General features: G+C 43.2%; 1 protein-coding gene across 2 annotated transcripts in view; it reads left to right on the top strand.

Annotated features, from left to right (window-relative positions):
- The window catches only part of PRKN (parkin RBR E3 ubiquitin protein ligase), an 862,188-nt gene that overhangs the window by 158,154 nt on the left and 681,934 nt on the right, over positions 1–22,100 (top strand). For both annotated transcript variants that reach the window (XM_066616280.1, XM_066616297.1), the window contains exon 2: positions 9,575–9,738. In XM_066616280.1, the coding sequence (XP_066472377.1) occupies positions 9,575–9,738 (164 nt within the window). The remainder of the gene's footprint in view (positions 1–9,574; positions 9,739–22,100) is intronic.

Below are 22,100 nucleotides of genomic sequence, written 5' to 3'. Positions count from 1 at the left end.
ATCATCAAGCAGGAAAATATTTCACACCCCCGTACAATAAAATCTAACTAAGGCGCAATCCTAACTGGCACTTATGCCGGCATAGGAGCCCCGTAAAGCACGTTTGCACCTCCGTGGGAGGAAGCTGCGTTGGCGCATCTAGATGCGCTGACGCACAGAGGCCAGCAGAAGCCTCTGCTGCGGCTTCCTTGCCACCGCTTGTGCCGGCGCACCTGTGCTGACAAGTGGCGAAGGTAGGCATGGAGGGGTGGAGAGGAGGCAGGAGGGGGGCGTTTCTGGGCAGGGGGAGGGTGGGTGATGGGTGGTCCAGGGGCAGGCACACAGGGAGCCGGCGCGGGGCTGGGACCCGGCGGTTATGCCGAATCCCAACTCCCATCCCTGGGGAGAACAGAGCAACTTCAAGCCACTCCGCTCTCTTTGGACTTGCGCCACCTCCAGGGGTGGTGCAGGTCCGAGGAAACCCATTGGGGTGAGCAGCCCTTACCCAGGGGTAAGCGCAGGTTTGGATTGAGTAGGTTTGGATTGCGCCCTAAGTAAATTAAAAGTTTACAATAAGTATAAGTTTAAAAATTATTTAAAATAATATTTTAAATATTTAATAATTTGTGTGCCCGTTGGGCAAAAAGGCGGGGTATAAATTAATAAAATAATAATAATAATAATAAAGAACCCTTCTAACCCTCTCAAGCACTGATCTGTTTAAAAAATTCCCCAAACACCCCAAAGGCTGCAATCCTATCCACAGTTACCCAGAAGTAAACCCCATAACTATCATTGTTAGAAGCAAATGCACAGTAGCCCGTTAAAAGTACAGGTCTACAACATTTTCCCAAATGCAGTCACATACCATGGGAGCATCAAGTCTAACGTATCAAAAATAAAATGTACATTGAAATGAAATTCACCTGAAATTGGCTTGTAACCCACCTAGTGAGTCCTGACCCACAGTTTGAGAAACTCTGCCTTAGTCAATGATGTCAGCAGTGTACAGATGCCAATGGGGAACATTTCAAGCACTTGGTCTAATTAATTAACTGGATCAAGCATCTGTTTCTGTGTGTATACAATATGCAGTATGTGTGTGAAATTTAGTATTAGAATGTGTGTGAAAGTTAGCATAATAAATTTGACTCTCTAAAGTGTGTGAACATTTTCTGGAGATGCTTTGTATTTTGAATCTTTGTAGTCCGCTCTCCCCAAGGCTTTTGTCATGCCTCTGAATTCTCAAGAGGCTGCCAGGTCATCCAGATGGAGGACCTTTATCCCTCATTGTTGTTTATTGTTTGAACACCCTCTTCCCCAACTCACTGGTACACAAAGAATCTGGCTCTGAGCCAATTCATTGGACCTTGAAGCTCATCTGTTATCCAAGAACAGGAAATTAAGGAACTCAGGTCAACCCCCACCCCATTATCCATTATCCAGTCCCACAGGTCAATCCTCATTATGACCCAGGCTATGAAAACAGGGTCACACATAGCCCCTGTGCATGTGCCCAAGTCTGAAGTTGGATATCTTCTGCTTCTTGAGGGCTCTCCCACTCATTTTGCTGCAAGTGTGAATGTAAGAACCAAGACCATGAAACAGATTAAGTAAGCAAAGTACCTGGCAAGAAAAGTTCCCAAGTAGTTACATCAGGGTTTTTGTTTATTTTGCCACTTCCCTTTTGGCATCCTCTGCTACTTTACCCGCCTCTCCCTTTTATCATTAGGATCCTTGCCTGGCTTAAAGCCATTGCTTTTTAAATTTTGTTTTGTTGTTTACCTCACTTAAGAGGGTGCAGGTTGCTCCCATCTACCAAAATGTTCTGTTACTCTTTCATTTTAAGGAGCCATCCCCCTGGGCTTTGGAGCTCTCTGGTAATCTGGGTGGGAGATTTCCCAAGGTGGTCTCTTTCTGTCTGGGCTTCCTAATTTTGAGTGTTGATAGCAAACTACCTTTTCCTAGTTGAGTCTCAGGTTACCCAGTAAAAGTTCTTCGATGGAATGAGTCTGTGTGCTCTTCTCCAGCACCCAAAGACTACTGCTGTCTGTTTTGGTTTCTGTGTCTGGATTGGGTCTCTGCATATATCACATGCTCCTAGGCACCAAAGACTCTGCTTTACTTGATTTGATTTCTGCTCATCTTCTTGTAAGGTGAATTTTCTTTCCTGGCCATTCATTATCCCTCTGCGGATTGAAGGACTTTGTAAACATTTAATTTATTTGTACCTTTGGTATTCTTTAGACAGCTCAAAATGTGATTTAAGGAATGTTGACACAAATGGTGGAAACACCATGGCAAGTAGTAGGAACATCTGGTGTTACATGCCCTGTGCCAGCAAACATACGTACCTGTGTCCAGAAATGGTTCTTGCAACTCCAGAACAAGTGTAAGTTTTGTAGCGTCAGTGATGATTTAACCACTTGAAATGGGATGTTGGCAGTAGGTCCTGCTACATTTCCTTTGATGGAAAATGTACCTTCCTTCCAAGGTGCATATAACTCCAGTGTTGTTTTGGCACAACTCTCCTCCATGCTTGTTTGCTCATGTATAAAATTACAAACCTTGCTGCCACTGAATGTGTGTGTTAGTGCGTGTGCACTATCCCTTTTAGCATGTTGAGCCCATACATATATTGATAATTATATAGCTTAAAACATCCCTTACTGATATGGCTCATTCTACAAGTTTATCGACATTTCAGATTGAATCAATAGCATTAATTCATTTTCTGTTTTAATGCAAGTAAATAAATATGGATCCTAGACATTGCCTGTCCATGAAATCCTGGAGTCCCCAGTCTTTCTTTTCAGAGTTACAGCTTTTAATGCACTCAGTGAATCCCACCAAGGCTTTGGGGATTTCATATCAGAATATAGATTTTCTTAAATAGAGAATGATTTTATAAAAAACCTGATGTTGTGTTTCAAACATAACTTGGAGTGATAATAAATGCATATTGTAATATTTAAAGCCTGCTGAAGTTTGGAATTTATATCTTTTCTCTCTCTCCTTGAAATGGCCACCCTCTTTTGTAGTACATATTGTTTATAACGCACTGCTTTCAGTAACCAGGTCATGTCACATAATGTAACGTGGCAAAAATGGCTTCAGGCTCTTTTGGAGGGTGGTGGACTTAGCATCTAAATCACTTCTTAAGAGTTTGTTCCTTAAGGGAATCCTATTATTTGGATATGAGGAGAATAACAGACAAAGATGTGGTGTGTAAACTTTTTTAAAATTACTGCCACAGGGAAGACACTGGCAGGTTGAACTATGAACAGCTCACAAGGAACAGTTATCTTTGAAATGTGGAAAATCTTCAGGCTTTGCTGTAGGAACCCTTCTTTCATAGTTCACAACAGAAGGCAAGGGAAAAATATATCTTCTGCTAACCTCTAACAACAGATCCCTTTGTGACCCACCATAAGAAATGGCTATAAAAACATTTAAATTGTGTGCTAATTTACATCAACAAAAATATTGAACAACTACAGAAATTATCTTGTTACCCAGGATTTATACTGGGGCAAACAGGGATCAGTTGGAGACTTTTAGAAGCATTTGATTTAAAATAGTTCACCTCTCACAGACTATGGGTGCAATCCTAACCAACTTTCCAGCACTGGCATAGCTGTGCCAGTAGGGCATGTGCTACATCCTGCAGTCATGGAGCCCTAAGGCAATGTTTGTTCCCTTACCTCAGAGTTCCATTGCCCTTATGTCGGTGCTGGAAAGTGGGTTAGGATTGCGCCCTATCTATTCTTCACTCTACAGTAAGGCAGTGCTTCCCTAAAGAGACCAAATGCAGTTGTATAAGTCTTTCTGAAGAATTCCATCTACAGTGCCTACTTCTAAGAAACTCGTATCACTAAGAAGTTTGTCCTAGTACTCAGTACAATTGAGCATTCATCTGTATCCATTTCAGCTGGAGTGTTGCCCTTCAGATGAGAGAGAAGTTCTTGTCTTAAATGCTCTCCCTTTTGGTGGCATATGTCCGAGGAGAGAAAAGGGGTGGGGAAATTTTAAAAAGAGAGTATAAGATATTTCGTATGCAGCTGCTGCCAGATCTGCCCCTACCTCCCTGATATATCCCCATTCTTCCCCCAACATGCCCTATTACTCCCCCTCCCTGCCCACAAACTGCCTCCCCACGCTGGCTGTAGTGGAAGGCTGCGAATGCTGCCACTGCTTTGTGGCAGTAACTTGAAAATGACTGCTAGCAGTGTGTTCTGTGTGTTAGGCAGCAGCTGATTCACAGCAGCGAGCCAGGGTCTTGCTGCTTAAGGACTGGGCCATGTATCATTCAGTTACAGCGCAATCCTATTATGCACTGGAATAGGCAGGCCAGAAGGCTTACACTGTATCCAGTGCAAGGTAGGGACCTGAAGTGGCTCAGCCAAAGGCAAGGGGAAACTCTTCCCCTTATCCCCAGGTAAGCCACCACAACCCCAATGGGTCTCCTTGGACTTGTGCCACCTCAGGAGGTGGCATAAGTCAGAGGAGAGCTGAGCAACTTGGAGCTGTCCTGCACTGCTCAGGGAACGGGGTTGGGATCCAACATAACAGCTGGGTCCCAGCCCCACCTCCCACTCCTCATCTGCCTCCAGGACAGCCCTTCCCCCGCCTTGGAATGCCTCCCTTCCACCCAACCCAGACCCTTGCGTTGGTTGAGCTCGGCCGACGCAACCCACCCTGCCAGAGTCAGCGCAGAGGCTGGATTCCGTGAGCCAGCACACGTCCCTGCGTCAGCCCAGCTGACTCTTGAGGAGGCACAAATGTGCCATAAGGCACGTTTGCAGCCCTCATGGGCTGACGCAAGGGACTTGAGCTGGCCCAAGGTGCACTCAGCATTGCATCCTTAATTAATTGGACACATGGTCTACACTGAATGAGGCTAGTGATGCCAGCTGGCTCACTTGAGGTCAGAGGTTTGAGGCCTCAGTCCTGCTCAGGAAGACTGTAACTTTGACTGATTTGTTGGTCTATGGACAGGATACACTCAAAGTGAGAATAGTTCAGCTCTCACAGGTCCTAGGCTCATTTCCTGGATATGCCCCAACAATGAGGAAAAGAAGAATCACACTTCTGTGCAGACATAGGCAAAGGTGGTGGCACCCAAAGTGGTTCTTCCAATTTCTGCTTCCCCCATTTAGGTGTGTGTACTGAGCCATCTCTGCTACCACACTGCATTTCCCACATGACTGCCTCTTCAGAATAGGCCAGGCAGAGCATACCAAGCATGCTGTGTTCTCCTGTTATGAAGAAGGGGCTTGGTAGGTAAGGAAGCAACAAGGTAACCAAGTAGACCAGAGTACTCTTTTGCTCCCAGCATACTCTGCCCAGCCTGTTTTGAAAAAGTGGCAGTGCAACGCAGAAGGATGCAGCAAAGCAGCCCTTTTTCAGTAACTCCTCTGAAAGGGAGCAGTCGGAATAGGATTGCAGCAGCCCCCTCTTTTCCAGCCCCTATGCCAAATAGCTAACTCACAGCAGCAGTTCTATAACAAAATGAAGATCAATGCCATTTCAATCCACTTCTTTGCACTCACTGCACAAAAGATCTTTTCATGAAATGAAGCAGCAGGCATGTATAGGGCATTCCTTCCACTCAAGGAGTCAGTTCGCACGACCCTTATGGGGTTGCCATGGAGCTCTTTGGTAGGTACCTGCTTTGCGTGCAGAAGATCCATAGTTCTATCTCTGTTGTCTTCAGCAGGGCCTCTGAGAGGAATTTTATCAGGGGGTACAAAGTTTCTTTTGGGCCCCTTCTCAAAGAGGGCGGGGGTGAAACAGAGTGGGGGGGGTGGCAATGGGTGTGGGCAGAATGGGGGCAACAGGCAGGGGGAAAGCGGCAATAGCCAGAATAGTCTTTGGAGTGCAAGTGTACCAGCCTTCCCAATGCAGAGCTCAGGTCTACCTGCCTGCACCGCGTTGGCAGCGAGATACAGTAATGCAGAAAACCAAACATACTAAAATCTTTGAAATATAGAAAATCATTGCAGGAGATAAGTATCATTGTATTGAGGCTCACACTAGAATGGAAAGTGTCCTGTGTACTCCAAAACCGACTTCTGCAATAGCTGTTGCCCAGCTTCATGGTAAGCAGATCCACTAGTGAAAGAGCTACTGTAGCAGGTTGGTTTCCTCCCAGATGTGACACTGTTAAGGAATGTATGCATTCCTGGGCCTGGTGTGTATGGCTTGTGGCAGTAGTCATTGCCATGTGCCCACAGCAATGCCCCCAGCATCCCATATGGGTGAGATTGGAAAATATAAGATTCCAGGAAATTTCTGGACCCCCCTCCTTTGGTTCTTGGGTAACCTTTCTGACCCTGGGCCCGGGTACCCCCTTTACCCCCCTCTCCTAGGCCCTGGTCTTCAGGTAGGGTTGCAAATGGTCCCTCCTGAAATGAGTGTTACTACCAGTCAGTGTAGTCAATGCTGAGCTAGATTGACTAATGGCCCAATCCAACTTCCTAGCGCTGATGCAGCTGTGGCAACTGGGTGTGTGCTGCTACCTGCACTGGGGGGGGAGGCACAGTCACAGAAGCCTCCTCAGGGCTGCATTGTGGCTGCATCAGTGCTGGGATGTTGGGTAGGCTTGGGTCCCAAGACTGAGTCAGTACAAGGGAATTTCCCATAAACCTCTGATGAGCACTGGAAATATGGTTTTCACAGAGTGGGATAGAGCAGTGTTTCCCATACTGTGGATTGGGACCCACCAGCGGGTCACAAGCCAATTTTTGGTGGGTTGTGAAAAGTTTTTGAAACATTAAAAAAAAAAAAAGCAACAACAGCAGCAACTTAGCAAGTACCCTTGCCCAGTTTACAAAAGAAAATCATTAACTGCAATGCTAATTTGTGACATAAGGTAATCTTCATACCCCAAACTAAAATGTCACATTTTCCAAATTTCTCTGTAATTGACATTCTCTATGGATGACGTCTGAACCTAGTTTCAGCCTTTTGTCTGGCTTGGAAGTTCCCATCTACGCATCTTGCTCTCCAGTTCAGCCTGGAATGTCCGTAAAGGTTTGGGGGAACAGTCTTGAACCTGGAAAATATCTACACCCACATAGTATATGTAGGTCTCCAGAAGCCTTGGAAGTACAGGATCACAATTATTAATAAATAAAAATATTGTCTAGTGTAGGGTTCTCCAAACCTCAACCCATGGGCTGGATCCGGGGTTGGGAAAAGCCCTCCTCCCCAAGAGTGGTGCTTACTGTTCTGCACTCCTGTTTCCAGATCAACCTGAAAGAAATGCAGCACAGTGGCAGAACAGAAAGCGCTGCTTGGGATGGGGAAGGCTTTTTCGGGACACAGCGGTTTCCAGTTTGGAGACTAGTCTAGTGGGTCATGATAGATGGTAATTTTTAAAGGTGGATCCCGGAGCTAAAAAGTTTGGGAAGCACTGGAATAGAGTATTGATCTTGGATCTGAAATGTATGAGGCTATATTTGTTCTTCACTATGGACATAGTAGTTGACTTAGATCAGGTCTGTCCCTTTTTTGTCTTCCTAATATTGAACAATATTAGGAAGACTGAGATAGAAAAGCAGAACCTCATATGTTTTGGTAGGCATTAGAACTACTTAACTATATGTATATATTAGGGATCTAACAGTGCAATCCTGTGCAAGTCTCAGTGGGTCTTACTCCCAGGATAAAGGATTGTGGCCTAAATTTTTTTTCCTAGAGCGTTTTTACCATAGTCTAGGTATCAAAAATACAAGGCAGCCATTTCTGCTGAGAAGATTGAAGAGGGTCACAGTGCAGCAACAGAACTCAAAACTGATTGGGGGAAATTAATTGATAATTTAACCAGCAAACAGGACCATTAGTTGCCTGAAAGAGGTTTCTACTTCTGTCTTTTAATATATCATCACCAACTCTTTGCTGTATGCCTTGTAAGTTGGCAAATAAAGCTGGATACAAGCATGAGGAAGCATTTGTATTGGTGCAAATGAATGGGTCTATGTGAAGCTCTATGTTTCTGAATGCTTGTCTGGAAATAGGTGATAGGATTAAATACTTGCATGTAAATGGATGCAGAGGGACTGGGAGAACTCTTACATCTATTTAGATTGTTAGGCATCCACAACTTCAATAAATTGCATCCAGACCTGAAGAATGTAACATTTGATTATATTAATTAAGAGGGGAAAGTAATCCTAGTAAGTCAGCAGTTCTCAAACTCACAGGGAATTTGAGACCTCATGTAAATCTTGGTGGGGGTGGGGGGATGGCAGCGATGCAATCCACAGGATCATGTCACTGCCGGGGTCACAGGGGCTTTTGTCAAATTTATCCCTGCCCACAGCAGCCTCTTGGGGGTGCAGAGAACCCCATGGAATTCCCCATGCCTCAAAATAATAAAAAATGTGATTGCGACCCACTTCTGGGTCACAATTGCAAAACTGGAAGTGTGTTGCGATCACATTTTAAAAATTATTTTGAGACATGAGGAACCTTGCAGAGGCTCCCTGCACCCCTTTAAGGCTGCTGTGGGCAGGGGTAGGTTTGACCAAACCCCCTGCGACCCCAACAGCAACGCAATCCTATGGATCGCTTTGCTGCCTTCTCCCTTATCCTAGCTTAGCCTGGGGCACTTGTTCTCAAGCTGGTGGGTCACGGCCCACTAGTTTGAGAAGCACTATACTAAGAGAATGGCTGCAGTTTAGGGCTTATTTGTTGAATGTTGTGTGTGTGTGGGGGGGTCTCAACCAATGACTGTAGGCTGTCTTTGAAAGTAATTGTTGGCACTGCAAGGATATTTTAGCAGGAGTTATGTACTGCAGACATTTAAGAGAATGCTTGGAAAGACCACACTATGCCAGAAAAGACTTAAGGCACTGCAGGCAGTATATAATTTTCTCTCCATTATTTTTGGACAATTATATCACTGGGAGGCCAGTGTGCATGAATCAGTACCACTGTATGAAAAAGAATGTTCTTTCAAGGGTTACTTTAGTACAGTTGCAGCAAGTATGTTTCTCTGTGTGTGTATTTTATACTATATACAATTGCAGCAATTATATATAATATAAAGGGTGAGAATATATTCTCACCCTCAATTTATTCTCACTCTTGAGAGAGATCTAAATACGTATGTACATGTGATGGGTGTGTGCATCTATGTCTCTTTGGCATGTATGTGCACAAGTGTATACATACATGTGCGCACAAACATACTTGTGCACATACATGCCAAAGAGACATAGATGCACACACCCAACACATGCAGAGTTCTTATTTCAATCTCTCTCAAGGGTGAGAATAAATTGAAATTCGTTGTTCTGGATAGTACTAATAAAATCTACCTTTTCCTCTAGTATCATAACTAATTCAGGATGAGGTTAAAAACATAATGCTTAAAATGACTGCATGATGGAAACTGTAACTTGGAACGCCTTTCAAAATAATAATTTCAACATGACATAGTTCTTCCTTTTAAAATGATTAAAAAAATACTAAGGTTTTACAGTACCAGTGTCCCTGTTGTCCATGTTTCAGACAGCGCTGCTTCTTATGCCATTCTAAGATTCAGAATATTCAGGCTTTAAAAAAAAATTGTCTTGTTCTTGGTCAGTGTTTGTCAGGTTCAACTCCAGCCATGGTTTCCCAGTGGAGGTTGATTCAGACACCAGCATCTTCCAGCTCAAGGAGGCGGTTGCTAGGCGACAGCGAGTTCCAGCTGACCAGTTGCGTGTGATATTTGCAGGGAGGGAGCTCAGGAATGACTTGACACTGCAGGTAAGTCTCCCTTGGTAGTTTCATTTCTGGGTTGCTGCCAGTTTAACTGCTTCTGCCTCTTACGCTGCCAATCTGACATTCACGCCTGAGATCTAATAGAATAAATAGTGCCTGGGGATTCCTTGAACTTTACTCCACACTGCTTCATTAATTCTGACCTTCTTAATTATGCATTAAAACAGCAAGCAGAAAAGATGGGGAGGAAGAAAGAATGTGGGAAGGGGAGAGAACAGGAGAGATCTGTTCTTAGTGAATAAATGTTTACTGACTACAGGAGCAAGCTATGCCCATTTTCTGTATCTGTTCAATTTCTACATTACTTATTCCATTTGAATCTTAATGAAGAAGGATGTGAATAAATTGTTCTAAATCAGGCTGCTCAGTTATCACGTTGTGTAGAATTTGTAACCCAATTGTGACCCCTGGAGGATAGTTGTAAGGCTGCTCTTGCTGCCATGTGTGAGTGTCTGTCTGTTTGCATGTACTGATGAAACAGAGTGTTTGAAGGCCTGATTGCACAGAGACCAATGAGTTTTCCCCAAGGGCATGAGAATAGCAATAAACTTGTATTCTGCAAAACTAATTGGAGGGGGATGGGCAATTTATGGGTTGTCACATTCACTGCTAAATTTTGCATCTTTATGATTAGTGAACTGTTGTGCAGAATTAAAATGTGGAAAGAGTTTCTATTTTATCCACCTTCCACCTGCCCCAGACTGCGGTAAGAATGCAGTAACTTGCAGGGTTGTTGTAACGATTGCTGTGATAACATACAGGAAGCTCTTTGAACATTATACATGTGCTAACTATTATTAACTTGTTTGGGGGAGCAAAGCTTGGCAAGCAGACATAGATCAAATAATTGGTAGAGTTTGAGCAATTGCTAATAATTATTAGACCTGTCACAGTTACCATCTGTGTTAATGACTCCACTATTGTCCGCCACATTTCTTACGTCTTTGCTGCAGTATTTTGTTCAGCTGCTAACAGCTGTCTCAGTTTTCAACTGTGAGGTGTTTGAGGGGAGGGTGAAATTCATACTCGGAGGCAAGCACAAGATTAAGGGTAACGATGTGACATTCAGGAGACCTGGCAATTATTTGGTGCCAGCCCTCTTACCAGAGGGGAGCAGGTTGCTGTATTCAGTTGTTTTTTGGATAATTGTTGTTTGTGCAAGCAAACACAGTTTAATCAAAGCCTTTGTTGCAGTTGCTTATGAGGATTTAGGGGTTAAGCAAATGCTTCAAGAAGAGGAGAAGATTGAGGAGAGATGCACCTCACACATTTGTGTGGCAGAGCAATGATATCAAAGAACCAGGCACATTTTTGCAGTCACCCAGGTAACTACATTAAAAAAAGACCCACAGACAGAAACATTTTATTTTCTAACCAGGACAGATTAATTGGCCCTCATGTTTAGAGCTGTGTAGGAGTATTGCTATGCATCGAATGGCTGTTATGTCTGGTTGCAGAGAGGTGCTACTGTATTGACATCCTATCACTTCTCCTAGCTTAGTATGATGTTTATCGCTTTGTAAAATGCTTTAGGGAGTTTGGGCACACAAAAGAAACTACAGAAATGTAAATTGCTCTTGTCATTCTCCAGTGCATCTCCTGCTGCTCAAAGATTTATTCCTTTTGTATCACCTCACCTCATCTTTAGGTGGCTTTTAAAGAAAGGATCTGGGCTTTGCAGCCACATTCCTATCTTGTAAGATACATTTATTTAAAATATATTCCATATATATATACACGGACAGCTTTTCATGTGCCAAGTGCTAGGCTTGCTGTCCCATGTAACCTTTTCAAAAGTTTCTTACACCTTTTTGCTTGGCTGTCTACCCTGACATAGAAGTGTTATAATTGTTGTATACTTGTGTCAGACAGTTTCTCAGTGAAATGTAAACTGCTATCTGAGTTTCACTCCCAACAGAGAAATACAGCTTCTTGCAGTGTGAAACAAGCAAGTAATAAAAGAAAGCTTATATGTTTTTTATAGTCATTATTTAGATCTCTGAAACCTGTCCCAGTCCTACCAAGTGACTTCCTTGCATTAGTCACAGTTTTCTGCTATCACAAGTTAGCAGTTTTGTAGATAGAGGGAACACATGATAGCAGTTCTTTGCAGTAACGCCCCCCCCCAATTTGCAAATACAATTCCCTGAATTTTCAGCGGCTTTTATCGCAAACTCCAACCATGAGGGTTCCATATTTGCTTTTGGGAATTTAAGGTCACAGACCTGAGAAAAGAGAGCAACAAAGGATCCAACTTTACTGAGATCAAACTTATTGTGGAAATTTTGGAGACCATGGCATGGGAAATCAAAGCCTTATTTCTCTTTGAATGTAATTATATTCTGAACCACAAGTTCAGTACTGTATATAATTACTGAATAATAAGTTCAATTCTAAGTACTGGCTGTGCTGGCTGTACTGGCTATGCTGGTACAGTGGCTACTGCGCTGGCTGAGGGTGTTGCAAACATGTAGCACCTGGAGAGTAAGCAGCGCCCATGGGAAGGCCTGCACCACCCTGTCAATGCTGCATCCAGAAGATCGGTCACTGGTGGAGCTGAGAGAAGCACTGGGTGGAACAGCTTTGCTGAAGGGTGGGTGGGGAGGGAGTGTTTCTGGGCAAAGGAGGCAGAACAGGGGCGGATCAGGCCTAAGAGAGGGCAGGATTAGCAGAAAAGGCTTCCACCGTATCCTGTCCACCTTCCCAAGCCAAAACCCTATACAGGGATGCTCAGAATTGCACCAGCAAATTAGGTGGTGCAGAATCTAGTAGTTCCATTGAGTAGGCTGGAGTGTTACTCGGAGTAAGGGGACAAAGCCTGCTTTCAACAAATGCTGGATACAGCATAGGTTGTATGGACCCACTACATCTGCATTAGTTAGAATTGGGCTGCCAGTGTGGGTCCTGAAGGAAGTTGTAGCATCTAGCTTGTGTTGGCTGTTCTTACATTCAAGGTAAGGCAGACACATGAGGGAGGCAGGAATCATAACAGACTACTGATACAACATGGCTGGCTGGAAAGCATGAAGAAATTTACGCAAGAACAGCAAGTAGGTAGTTACCATGTGTCTTGTAAAGTTACAGGCAATATGTCTCAAGGACTAGGCCAGGAGCAGACAATATAAGGCCTATGGGGCAATCCATCAAGCCTTGTCCTTGAGTCTGCACAGCACTATACTGGTATCACAAGGCAGTTAATCTGTGTATTAATTGTGGGGAAAATGTAGAAAACGTTTTCAGAGGGAGAGATCTTGGTGGGGTATATCAATATGCTGCCTACTAATGCATAAGTAACTGTCTAAGGGCCCTATCCTATCCAGATTTCCAGTGTTAATGGAGATGTGCCAATGGGGTGTGTGCTGTATCCTGTGGTGGAGGGGTGGTCACAGAGGCCTTCTCAAGATAAGGGAACATTTGTTCCCTTATTTCAGGGCTGTATTGCAGCTGCATCAGCATTGGAAAGATGAATAGAATTGGGTCCTAAGTGCCCAATCCTGTGCATTTCTACTTATAATAGTCAAAGGGGCTTACTCCCAGGAAACTATGGATATAATTGCAGCCTAAAATGATGTGGGAAAGACAGACTTTCCCCCATTAGCCACAAATTAGTTATAAATGCCATAACCTGTATAACCCGCTGGTTACGAGAGTTTTTCTTTTTAATGGTGATTTATAATTAAATAAACTTTATATTAATTTATTTACAAGTAATATTTTATATATTTATTGGGGGGACCTCAAACCATTTCTTATAATGAGGCAGCCCTAATGAATAGCTTCCAGGCTTGAGGGGCTTAGTTATGTGACCTAGCTCTCTCTTTCACCTATTACCTTTCATTGGGGGGAGAAAAAAATCTCCAGAAAAAAAAATGCTTAAACGCTTTTCTTCCTATATTTACACAAGCTCGCAAACTGCATGAGCTCAGCTCCTTGTAAACTTCAGGGCAATTAGCAGCTATCTTGCAAACTGCAGGACCTCAGCTCTTTGCAGGGCAGTTAGCAGCGATCTGATTTTTGAATAGCCGCAGAGCTTGAGGCAATTAGTTATCTGATCTTTCCATCACTCTTGTTTTCATTGGTGGAGGCTCTGTGGAACCCACCATGAATCCGGTCCTGACCTACTAAGTGGCTCCCAACCCACAGTTTGAGAAATGCTGTTATAGATTATAAATTCTATAGATTGTAGATCTGTGATTCTCAAACTTTTTTGCATCGGGACCCATTTTTTAAAATGACACTCTTTTGGGACCCACCTACCTTAATGAGATTTTTAAAAAAAGTTTCACTTTACCAGCCACTCAAGTCTTTGTTTTGATCCTTTTTCCAGTGGTTGAGTGGCCTTCTGGATCATTTGTTGAGGTCCATGTTCGTTGGATTAGGCCCATTCTGGTAATCTTGCATTCCCCTGTGCATGACCTTCGATAAGAGCTAAGGCACATTTGCCTACTTGCAAGTGAACATGCATGTGCTCATCCATTTTGGTTTCCATAGGGCTCAATATATTTTCCTTGTCAGCTATCAGCTTGTCAGTTTTGTGACCCACCAAAAATTGGGTCACCACCCACTGGTGGGTCCCCACCCACAATTTGGGAACTCCTGCTTTATAACCATGTGCTGTAATAACTCCCAATTGATCTGCTAAGCCCATTTTGAGACTTACCATTTATTTCAATCACTGGCTTGGGAACTTATGGCTATTGTTTTATTTTAATGTTTTAAATTTTTATTCCACATATTTATTTTGTGCACATTTATTCCTCTTTTTTCTGCTTTTGGCACATTTACTGTATGGTCTGAATTGTGTTGGCCCCATGATTGTTTACCAGGTCATACCATTGGGCCCACCCACTGGTCTTCTCTCTTCCTCTTTTGCTTCCACTCACGTATTCTTGTGCAGGAGTGTCCTGATTTTCATCTATGAGGTGTTTGGGGGGAGGGCAAAATTTATACTTTCCCCCCCTTGAAAACATACATTACTTTATTATTAGTGTAATTAAAGAAACTTTGTTAAAAAGAGAATGGAGCCTACTTGTGCAGTTGCTTTGTGAGAGACCTCATGCTCATTCCACAAGAATGATCTCAGTTCACTGTGCCAATGTGGAAATAACTTTATTGTTCGTATGGGATTGACTCTTATGTGAATGGCAGGACCTGAAAAACTTTAAAGAGATCAATTAGACGCTGTAAAGAGACAAAGGAAGTTTAATAGCCAAGATAGAGTAATGCAGTATTAGCAGTGAAGAAAACAGGAGAGATGCATCTATATTAAACATGTTCCCAGATTAATGTATGTGCCTGCACTTGGTAATCTGTCCATAACGAAATGAGTGAAAATGTTCTGTTTACATTTTTTTATTTTTGTTGCTTTTCTCCTGGTGAGCCTGCTGTATCAATCATGAGATGATGTCATGAACAGGGGAATTAAAGGAAGGCTTTGTGCATGCATGAATTCTATTTTTCATGCCATGAGGTAGTTCATGGAAACATATGATGTCCTCAGAAGCCCCCCCCCTTTATAATATTTGTCCATAATGTTGTTCCTTCTTGACTAGAGACTTTTGTCCCTTCAGGGGACATTTCCTAATACAGGCTGTTTCGCAGTTGTTGTGATGAAAATGAGTTTAGAAAATCAGTTTTTCCCTAGCTGGAATCTTGATTTTTCCCAACAAGGCAGATCCCCAAACGCGCTCAGTGATGTGGAAAGAGATTCATGCAGAGGAAGAGATCACACAGCCAGTGTTCTCTTGTCCGAATGTATCTTGCCATTCTAGACTGTACAGCTTTCAGTTGTGTAGCGCCATTGCCAATATTCCTTGCATTCTGATTACAGCAAGTAGTGCTAGTTAGATGATCTAGAAATTGAAAGAGACAGGAAGTCAAGAGAGAGGGCACTTTGGATCCAATATGGCCATATTGGCAGCACAACAAACAATATACATAATTGATAAAGAATGAGATTGCATGTCTTGATTCTCAGCTAGAAGGCCTGAGGCAGAGGAAATGTAATGTCAGTACTCTGAGACAGGTGCCTGCAATGCTTGTCTAATGAACTTCATTGGGGTGCTCTGCATCTATTCTGTCCCCTTCCTTGTTTCTACAAACAGTGGTGGGAGGAAACTGATATGCAGGGTACAACTGCATTGGTGTTGGCACCAGCTCAGGTGGCAGAATCCCAAAGTGGTGAAATCTTCAGTTTTGTTTGTTGCTTTTTTTTATTTGGGTTGTGGATAAACTCAAAGCTCTTTCTTAGTCATCCAAATATTAGTGCAGCTGAGAGAGAGAAATGTATCCAGGTGACCAGATACAATGGAGGACAGCACGCTTATATCTTTAACCATTGTATAGAAGAGGAAATTTTGGCAGGTGCAGCTCATATGGAAGGATTTAAAAATTTGCACCTCTTCCATGAACATGTAGAATATAATTTTAGATGGAGAACTTTTGCCCACTGTTGACTGTAATGCAACTAAATTCCAAACATCTTCATATTGCTATGATTCAGTGTTAAACAGGGCTTGGAGTTGTTTTGAAATTCTCAGGAATGTAGAACACAGCTTAGGGTTACTCGTGATTAATGGTAGTATTAACTGAGGCCAAGAAAGGACATTTATTCTTCATAGGATGAGAAGGGGACAGGAAGTGTGCAATCTCTCTTTAATCACGGAATATTTTTTCTTAACTTTTCTTATGTTCTTATGCTTCTCGTGGTCAATCTCAAATATGAATAGTTATTTAAAATTGAAAAAATTCAAGCAAATTTTAGAATATTTGTCAAAATTTTCAAAAACTTTTTCAAATAACCAGGGAGTTTGAAAGCCACAGTAAGTTTTTGCGGGGGTGGGGAGGAGGCAGCGGATGTGGGGGGAAGGCAGCCCCCTTACCAGATAAGGGTACACTTGCCAGAGCCTCCTGCAGCCTCCTGGGGGTGCAGGGAGCCCTGCATGGTTGTCTGCAGGGCTCCCTGATGCTTCAAAAGTGAAAGATTTCTAGATCATTCTTTCACTTGTTTTCTAGATCATTCTTTCAATTTCTAGATTATTCTTTTACTTGTGAAGCTTCGGGGAGCCCTGCACATAGGGTTCCCTGCATCCCCAGGATGCTTCAGGAGGCTCTGGTAAGTGTACCCAAGCCCCTGCAGTCCCCTGAGTGGCGCAATCCTGGGGATTGCTCCGCTGCCTCCTCCCTGCCTCCTGGCTGCCCCGCCCCTTAAGGGGAAACAGGCCAGGGCCCACAGGCTGGGGTGTCGTGACTGTGTTAAGGGCTGTGTTACATCTATACTGCCCCTTTGGGATATTAAAATTTATTTACTCAAAGTGTAACACTTCAATAGCATCATGTTTTGTTTTTATGTACTCCTGATAGTTAATTGAAAAGTTTGACAAATATTCTATAATTTGCTTGAATTTTTAAATAACTATTTATATTTGAGATTGACCATGAGAAGCATAAGAACATAAGAAAAACCCTGCTGGATCAGGCCAAAGGCCCATCTCATCCTGTGTTCTGTTTCCCACAGTGGTCCACTAGCTGCCCCTGGGAAGCCAAATTCTCAAGCAGGAGAGAAAGTCTACTTCCGTTCCATCACTGCTCCCCTCTAACTGGCATTCAGAGGCATATTGCAAAATGTGTATTGTGGAGAGATTTACAAATGGAAGAAATGTCAGATATTCTCTGTAGAAATAATCAGACTGGGAAAATATTCATCTCAGTTGAACACAGAGGCATCATGACAGCAGAGGTTACTTTAAAGGGAATAGCTTGGTCACTTATTTTTTAAAAAGTCAGGGGATACTAGAAAACATCAAATTATTTCAGAACGACCTATCAAAAGAATAAAGGATCTGCTAGATTGATCCTGAATCATTTTTTTCCGAGAAACTTCTTCACTAATTGAATGTACCTCAGGGAAAAAAAATGTATTACAGAACATTCGATGAGCAGCACAAAAGTATTTTTTCCTCTTCATTCAGTTCACATAACAACCAATTTGATTTGTTGCTGCCTCCTAATGTAAACTGATCTGAAATCCTTTGCCTTACTTTAGATCTGTCTGGGTGTGTTCTTTTTTTGTATATGCTTTTGCTTCTCTTTGGACCAGACCAGATATAACATTGATTTATTTTTACTGTAGTTAAATATGTTCTCTCCCCAGGCCTTTCCTGTCTCCTTTTGGGTGAGTATTGAACCCTCCCTCTTTAACCTGGGTCACACGTTATGTTGGCAGTGATGCTAGCTGTTGTTAAGGTTAGTTAATTGTTTTTTCTTAACCTGGTTTTGACAGGAGCTTCAAACGTTGGTGTTAAATTATTGTTAATAGGGAAACTTGGTTTCCTATGAACCTGTGGAAGGTTCATGCCTGAGAAGAAGTTGAGTTCCTGCCCTGCAGAGTGATGCAGCAGCTTTGGAATGGCCTCTGTTGCATCCTATCCATGAAAGGAGGCTGTTGGAAGCAACTCAGAGTAAAGGAACATTCATTTCCTTGTGCTGGGTAAGCCTCAGCACCCATAATGGTGCAAATTTGAGTAGCCCTCTGTCAGGAAATCAGACCTAGGAAGGGGGATAGGATACAGTGGGGGCCTCTGCTGCCATTCTCACCCCCTCCTGGGACTGATCCCCACCCCCTTCTCACCCTCCTCCCACCCCATTACACTCTCTGCCTGCCTCCATTTCATCTTTCCCCCTGCCAGCCCACAGGGAGTTTACCTGCCCCAGTGGGCACAGGCCTCTGACTGGTGTTAGTAGGCTGGCACAGGCCTTTGTGCTGGTGGCATGCACCTCTGCATTGCTGCAACATGCCTTACAGCACATTTATGACGGCATGCATGCACACTCCACCAGTGGAGGCCAGATTAGGATTGTGTCATTAGTTGCCAACCCCATTTCCTCATCTGGTACTAGACATTTATTCCTCTGTCAACCATACTTAGTTTCAGTCATTTTGGGCGCAATCCTAACATAGACGTGGGCCGGCCCGGGAGGGTTACAAAAGTGCCATAAAGCATGTTTGCGCCTCCTGACGAGGAAGCCGTGTCCGCACATCTAGATGCGCCAACACACAGAGGTAGACATAAGCCTCTGTGGTGGCTTCCCCGCAGTTACTTGTGTTGGCATGCCCACGCCAACACAAGTGGCAAAGGTAGGCGTAGGGGGGGCGGGGAGGAGGAGGGAGAGAGGCATTCCTGGTTGGAGGGAGGGAGGGCGATGGGCGGCCCCGGGGGCGGGCATGCAGGGAGCTGGATGCGGGGCTGGGATCCAGCAGTTATACCGTATCCCAACCCCCGTCCCCACGGAGAACGGAGTGGCTTCAAGCCGCTCTGCTCCCCTCGGACTTGCATCACCTCCAGAGGTGGCGCAGGTCCAAGGAGACCCATTGGGGCCAGCAGCCCTTACCCAGGGGTAAGGGGAAGAGTTTCCCCTTGCCTCTGGCTGACCTGCTGCTGCCCACAAACCTGTGTTGGATTCAGCGCAAGTCTCCTGGCTTGCCTGCTCCAGCGCAGGTTTGGACTGTGGCCTTTGTCTCCTAATATACACGTGAGGAAATTGTTAACACCAGTATTTCATTGTGGAGGATTTTCCTTCCAGTTCTGAGGGACTTCATTTTCTCTCCAGTTCTGAGGTTCCAGGGGGAGCCAGCCAGTTGGAGAGCAAGCAGAGTAGAAACCTGCTGGGGAGAGCCCCAGGTACTGAAAGGGACCAAGTGTCAGCCAGGAGCGTCAGGTTTTATGTTAGTTTGTCCTCCGCATTCAGCCGTTGGGAGCTCTTGGTTACCTCAGCTTACGCTAGGCCAAGTTGGAATCCATGCTCTCAGCCTAGTCTCTGCCTGCATGTGGAGGCTTCCCTGCAGAGACAGCACTATTCAGGGGACGTTTATTTGTAAGTAACCAAGCCTGTTTACAATATTTTTTCCCCCCTCACCTGTTAATAAAACATTTTGGCTTAAAACCTCTGCCATGTTCTGGGATCAGTGGATTTGTCAGTCTCCCCGTTCTGCAGGTACCGCTGTCAGAGTGAGGGCATTTTAACAACCCAGGGAACCCCTCTGGGAACCGGATCTCTTGGTCTGGTGTCCCACCAAGCTGAATGTCCAAACTGCTTGGAAGAGTGGGGAACTGGAAGGGAGTGAGTGCTTGGCACTAGGCATCACTGCCCTGGATCACCGGGTGGTCGCTAGAAGCCCCCCCCCCTTTCATGACAATACATTTTCATCTTATTGTCATGACAGGATGACACCAAGTCCAATTCACAGACCTGTAATAAAGATAATGCTAAGTTAGTCTGGATGGACAATTGGATAATTTGTGTTGGGAGAGGAGGAGTTTAATGGTAGTGGCAGGTCAGCCAGTACGTATTTCGAAGAAGAAAGCATTGAAGAGAATGCAGGTTTGGTAAAAGGTGTGAGGACAGACATGTCTGTGAAAAACACATATATAAATAATGGCGCATATTAAGCACTAATTGCATGTAACAACTAATAGTCACAGATGGAAATTCCTGTCTACATTGAAAGATGCATACAGTTCAATAGATCCCATCATGGATGAAAATTACAATGTGGACCTGTGACTAAGATCAGATCATAATCAGAATGATCATGAACTGTGTATCATTTCAAAATGTAGTTGGGGGATCAGGCCACCAAACTGAATGCTTCTCCACTATGAAAAATGGAATTAAAGAAGAAAAATGTTGACAGCAGCAGGACATCGCTGCCAGGTAGGTAGGAAGTAGTGTGCTGGTGCGGACACAGCGGAGAGCAGTCAATTTCTATGCCTTTTTAAAAATAAATATTTAACAGGGTCACAAAATTGCAAGGAGACATGGGGGAAATAAGATAAATCATTGATCATCAAAGTAACATTATAGGCATTATCCATTACACACTCTTGAGCAATCACACTCCAGACAGCATTTTCAATTGCAGTGGACATGCTTGTTGGGTTAGAAAAATAGCATTTTCCTAAAAGATGAAATATTGTGCTTGAGGTGCTGGAAAAAGGAGGGGTCCCCATAATAGAAATGCTGCTATGCTAAAAGACAACTGAAGCCTGTGCAAGAATTAGCAACCCACATTTATTGTGTCTTATCCCACATATAGTCTAAAAAAGACCTTGAGTATACCAAGATTGTGTTAACACCCAAACCAAGGGTGTTCAAAGGACATCTTTATTAATGTTAGTTTCAAAGACTGAAAATCATTATGCAGTTCTGTTTCTGTCAACACTCTTGATGTTATAAATAGCCTTGCAAGTTTTATAGGACTTGAGAAAATTATAAGAATCTGCAGTCATGCACTTTGGTCTAACACTTAAAATAATAGTTAAATTTTCTTTGTATGTCAGGAACAGTATATGGAGCATATCACACCACAGGTGACTTGTATCATAGGGTTCAGGGAAGTTAGTAAAACACATGTTTTAATGTTTAACTCTGATAAGTGTGGTCTTAATTTAAGAAAACAGTTATGGAATTATGCTGACAAAAGAAGAACAGGATATTAAAAGTATTTTTGGTGCTGAAAGCTTAGGCATTTTTCCTCTCATGTAATCAAGCATTTCTGATGGGGAAAAATGTGTGTTAGAAATTGCCTAATTTACCTTCATCTTGGTTTTAATGTATAAAGTGACTTAAATAAAATCTGACTAAATCCATGTGTGGTAACTCAATTGTACAGTTTCTGGTGCGAAAACTGTGGGATTTAAACAGTGTGAGGAAGTCAGCGTCTGCTGCAAATTGAAATTAATGTAATTAAGCACTTCTGGCAAAGTTATTTTATTCTTTACGTTAGTTCATTTTGTTATTAATTTACCAGTAAGTAAATCTTTGAAATATTTTCACAGACTCATCTTCTGAAATGAGTCATCTTCCTCACAAAAAGGAGAGTATCCAGAAATGGCATAAATAATCTCATGCTACCAGCCTCTATTTTTCAGTTGTGTGAGTTTTGGACATGAAAGGGCACTTGTGCCAGGAGATGCTTATTATCCCCTCTTTATTGTAAATGTTTGTGGGTACTACTATGGCAAGGATCTGAATTGCTGTTTTAGGTCCACAGAAGGGCTTGGACATGCCAATACTTTTGAAACTCCTCTCAGTTTCTGGTTTAATATATAAGTTGCCATTCAAGAAACATGTTCAAAGCTTCCTTGAGCACAAGGAACTTCTTGTGTGAGTCTTTGGATCCAGCCCTATGAATTTTGCATCCACTTGCAGGCTTCACATCTGTGCTAGTCTGGAGGTGTCAGGAGGGCAAGCAGACAATGCAGTTCAATGGTAACATTGGTGTCCATATGAGAGAATCAAGCCAGCGATCTGTCAATATATGTATATTTTTTAATTTTATAATAATA

This window comes from Tiliqua scincoides, chromosome 1 (assembly GCF_035046505.1).
Source record: "Tiliqua scincoides isolate rTilSci1 chromosome 1, rTilSci1.hap2, whole genome shotgun sequence".
Taxonomy (NCBI): Eukaryota; Metazoa; Chordata; class Lepidosauria; order Squamata; family Scincidae; genus Tiliqua; species Tiliqua scincoides.
The sequence above is the reverse complement of the archived record's forward strand: the minus strand, read 5'-3'. Positions and strand labels throughout refer to the sequence as shown.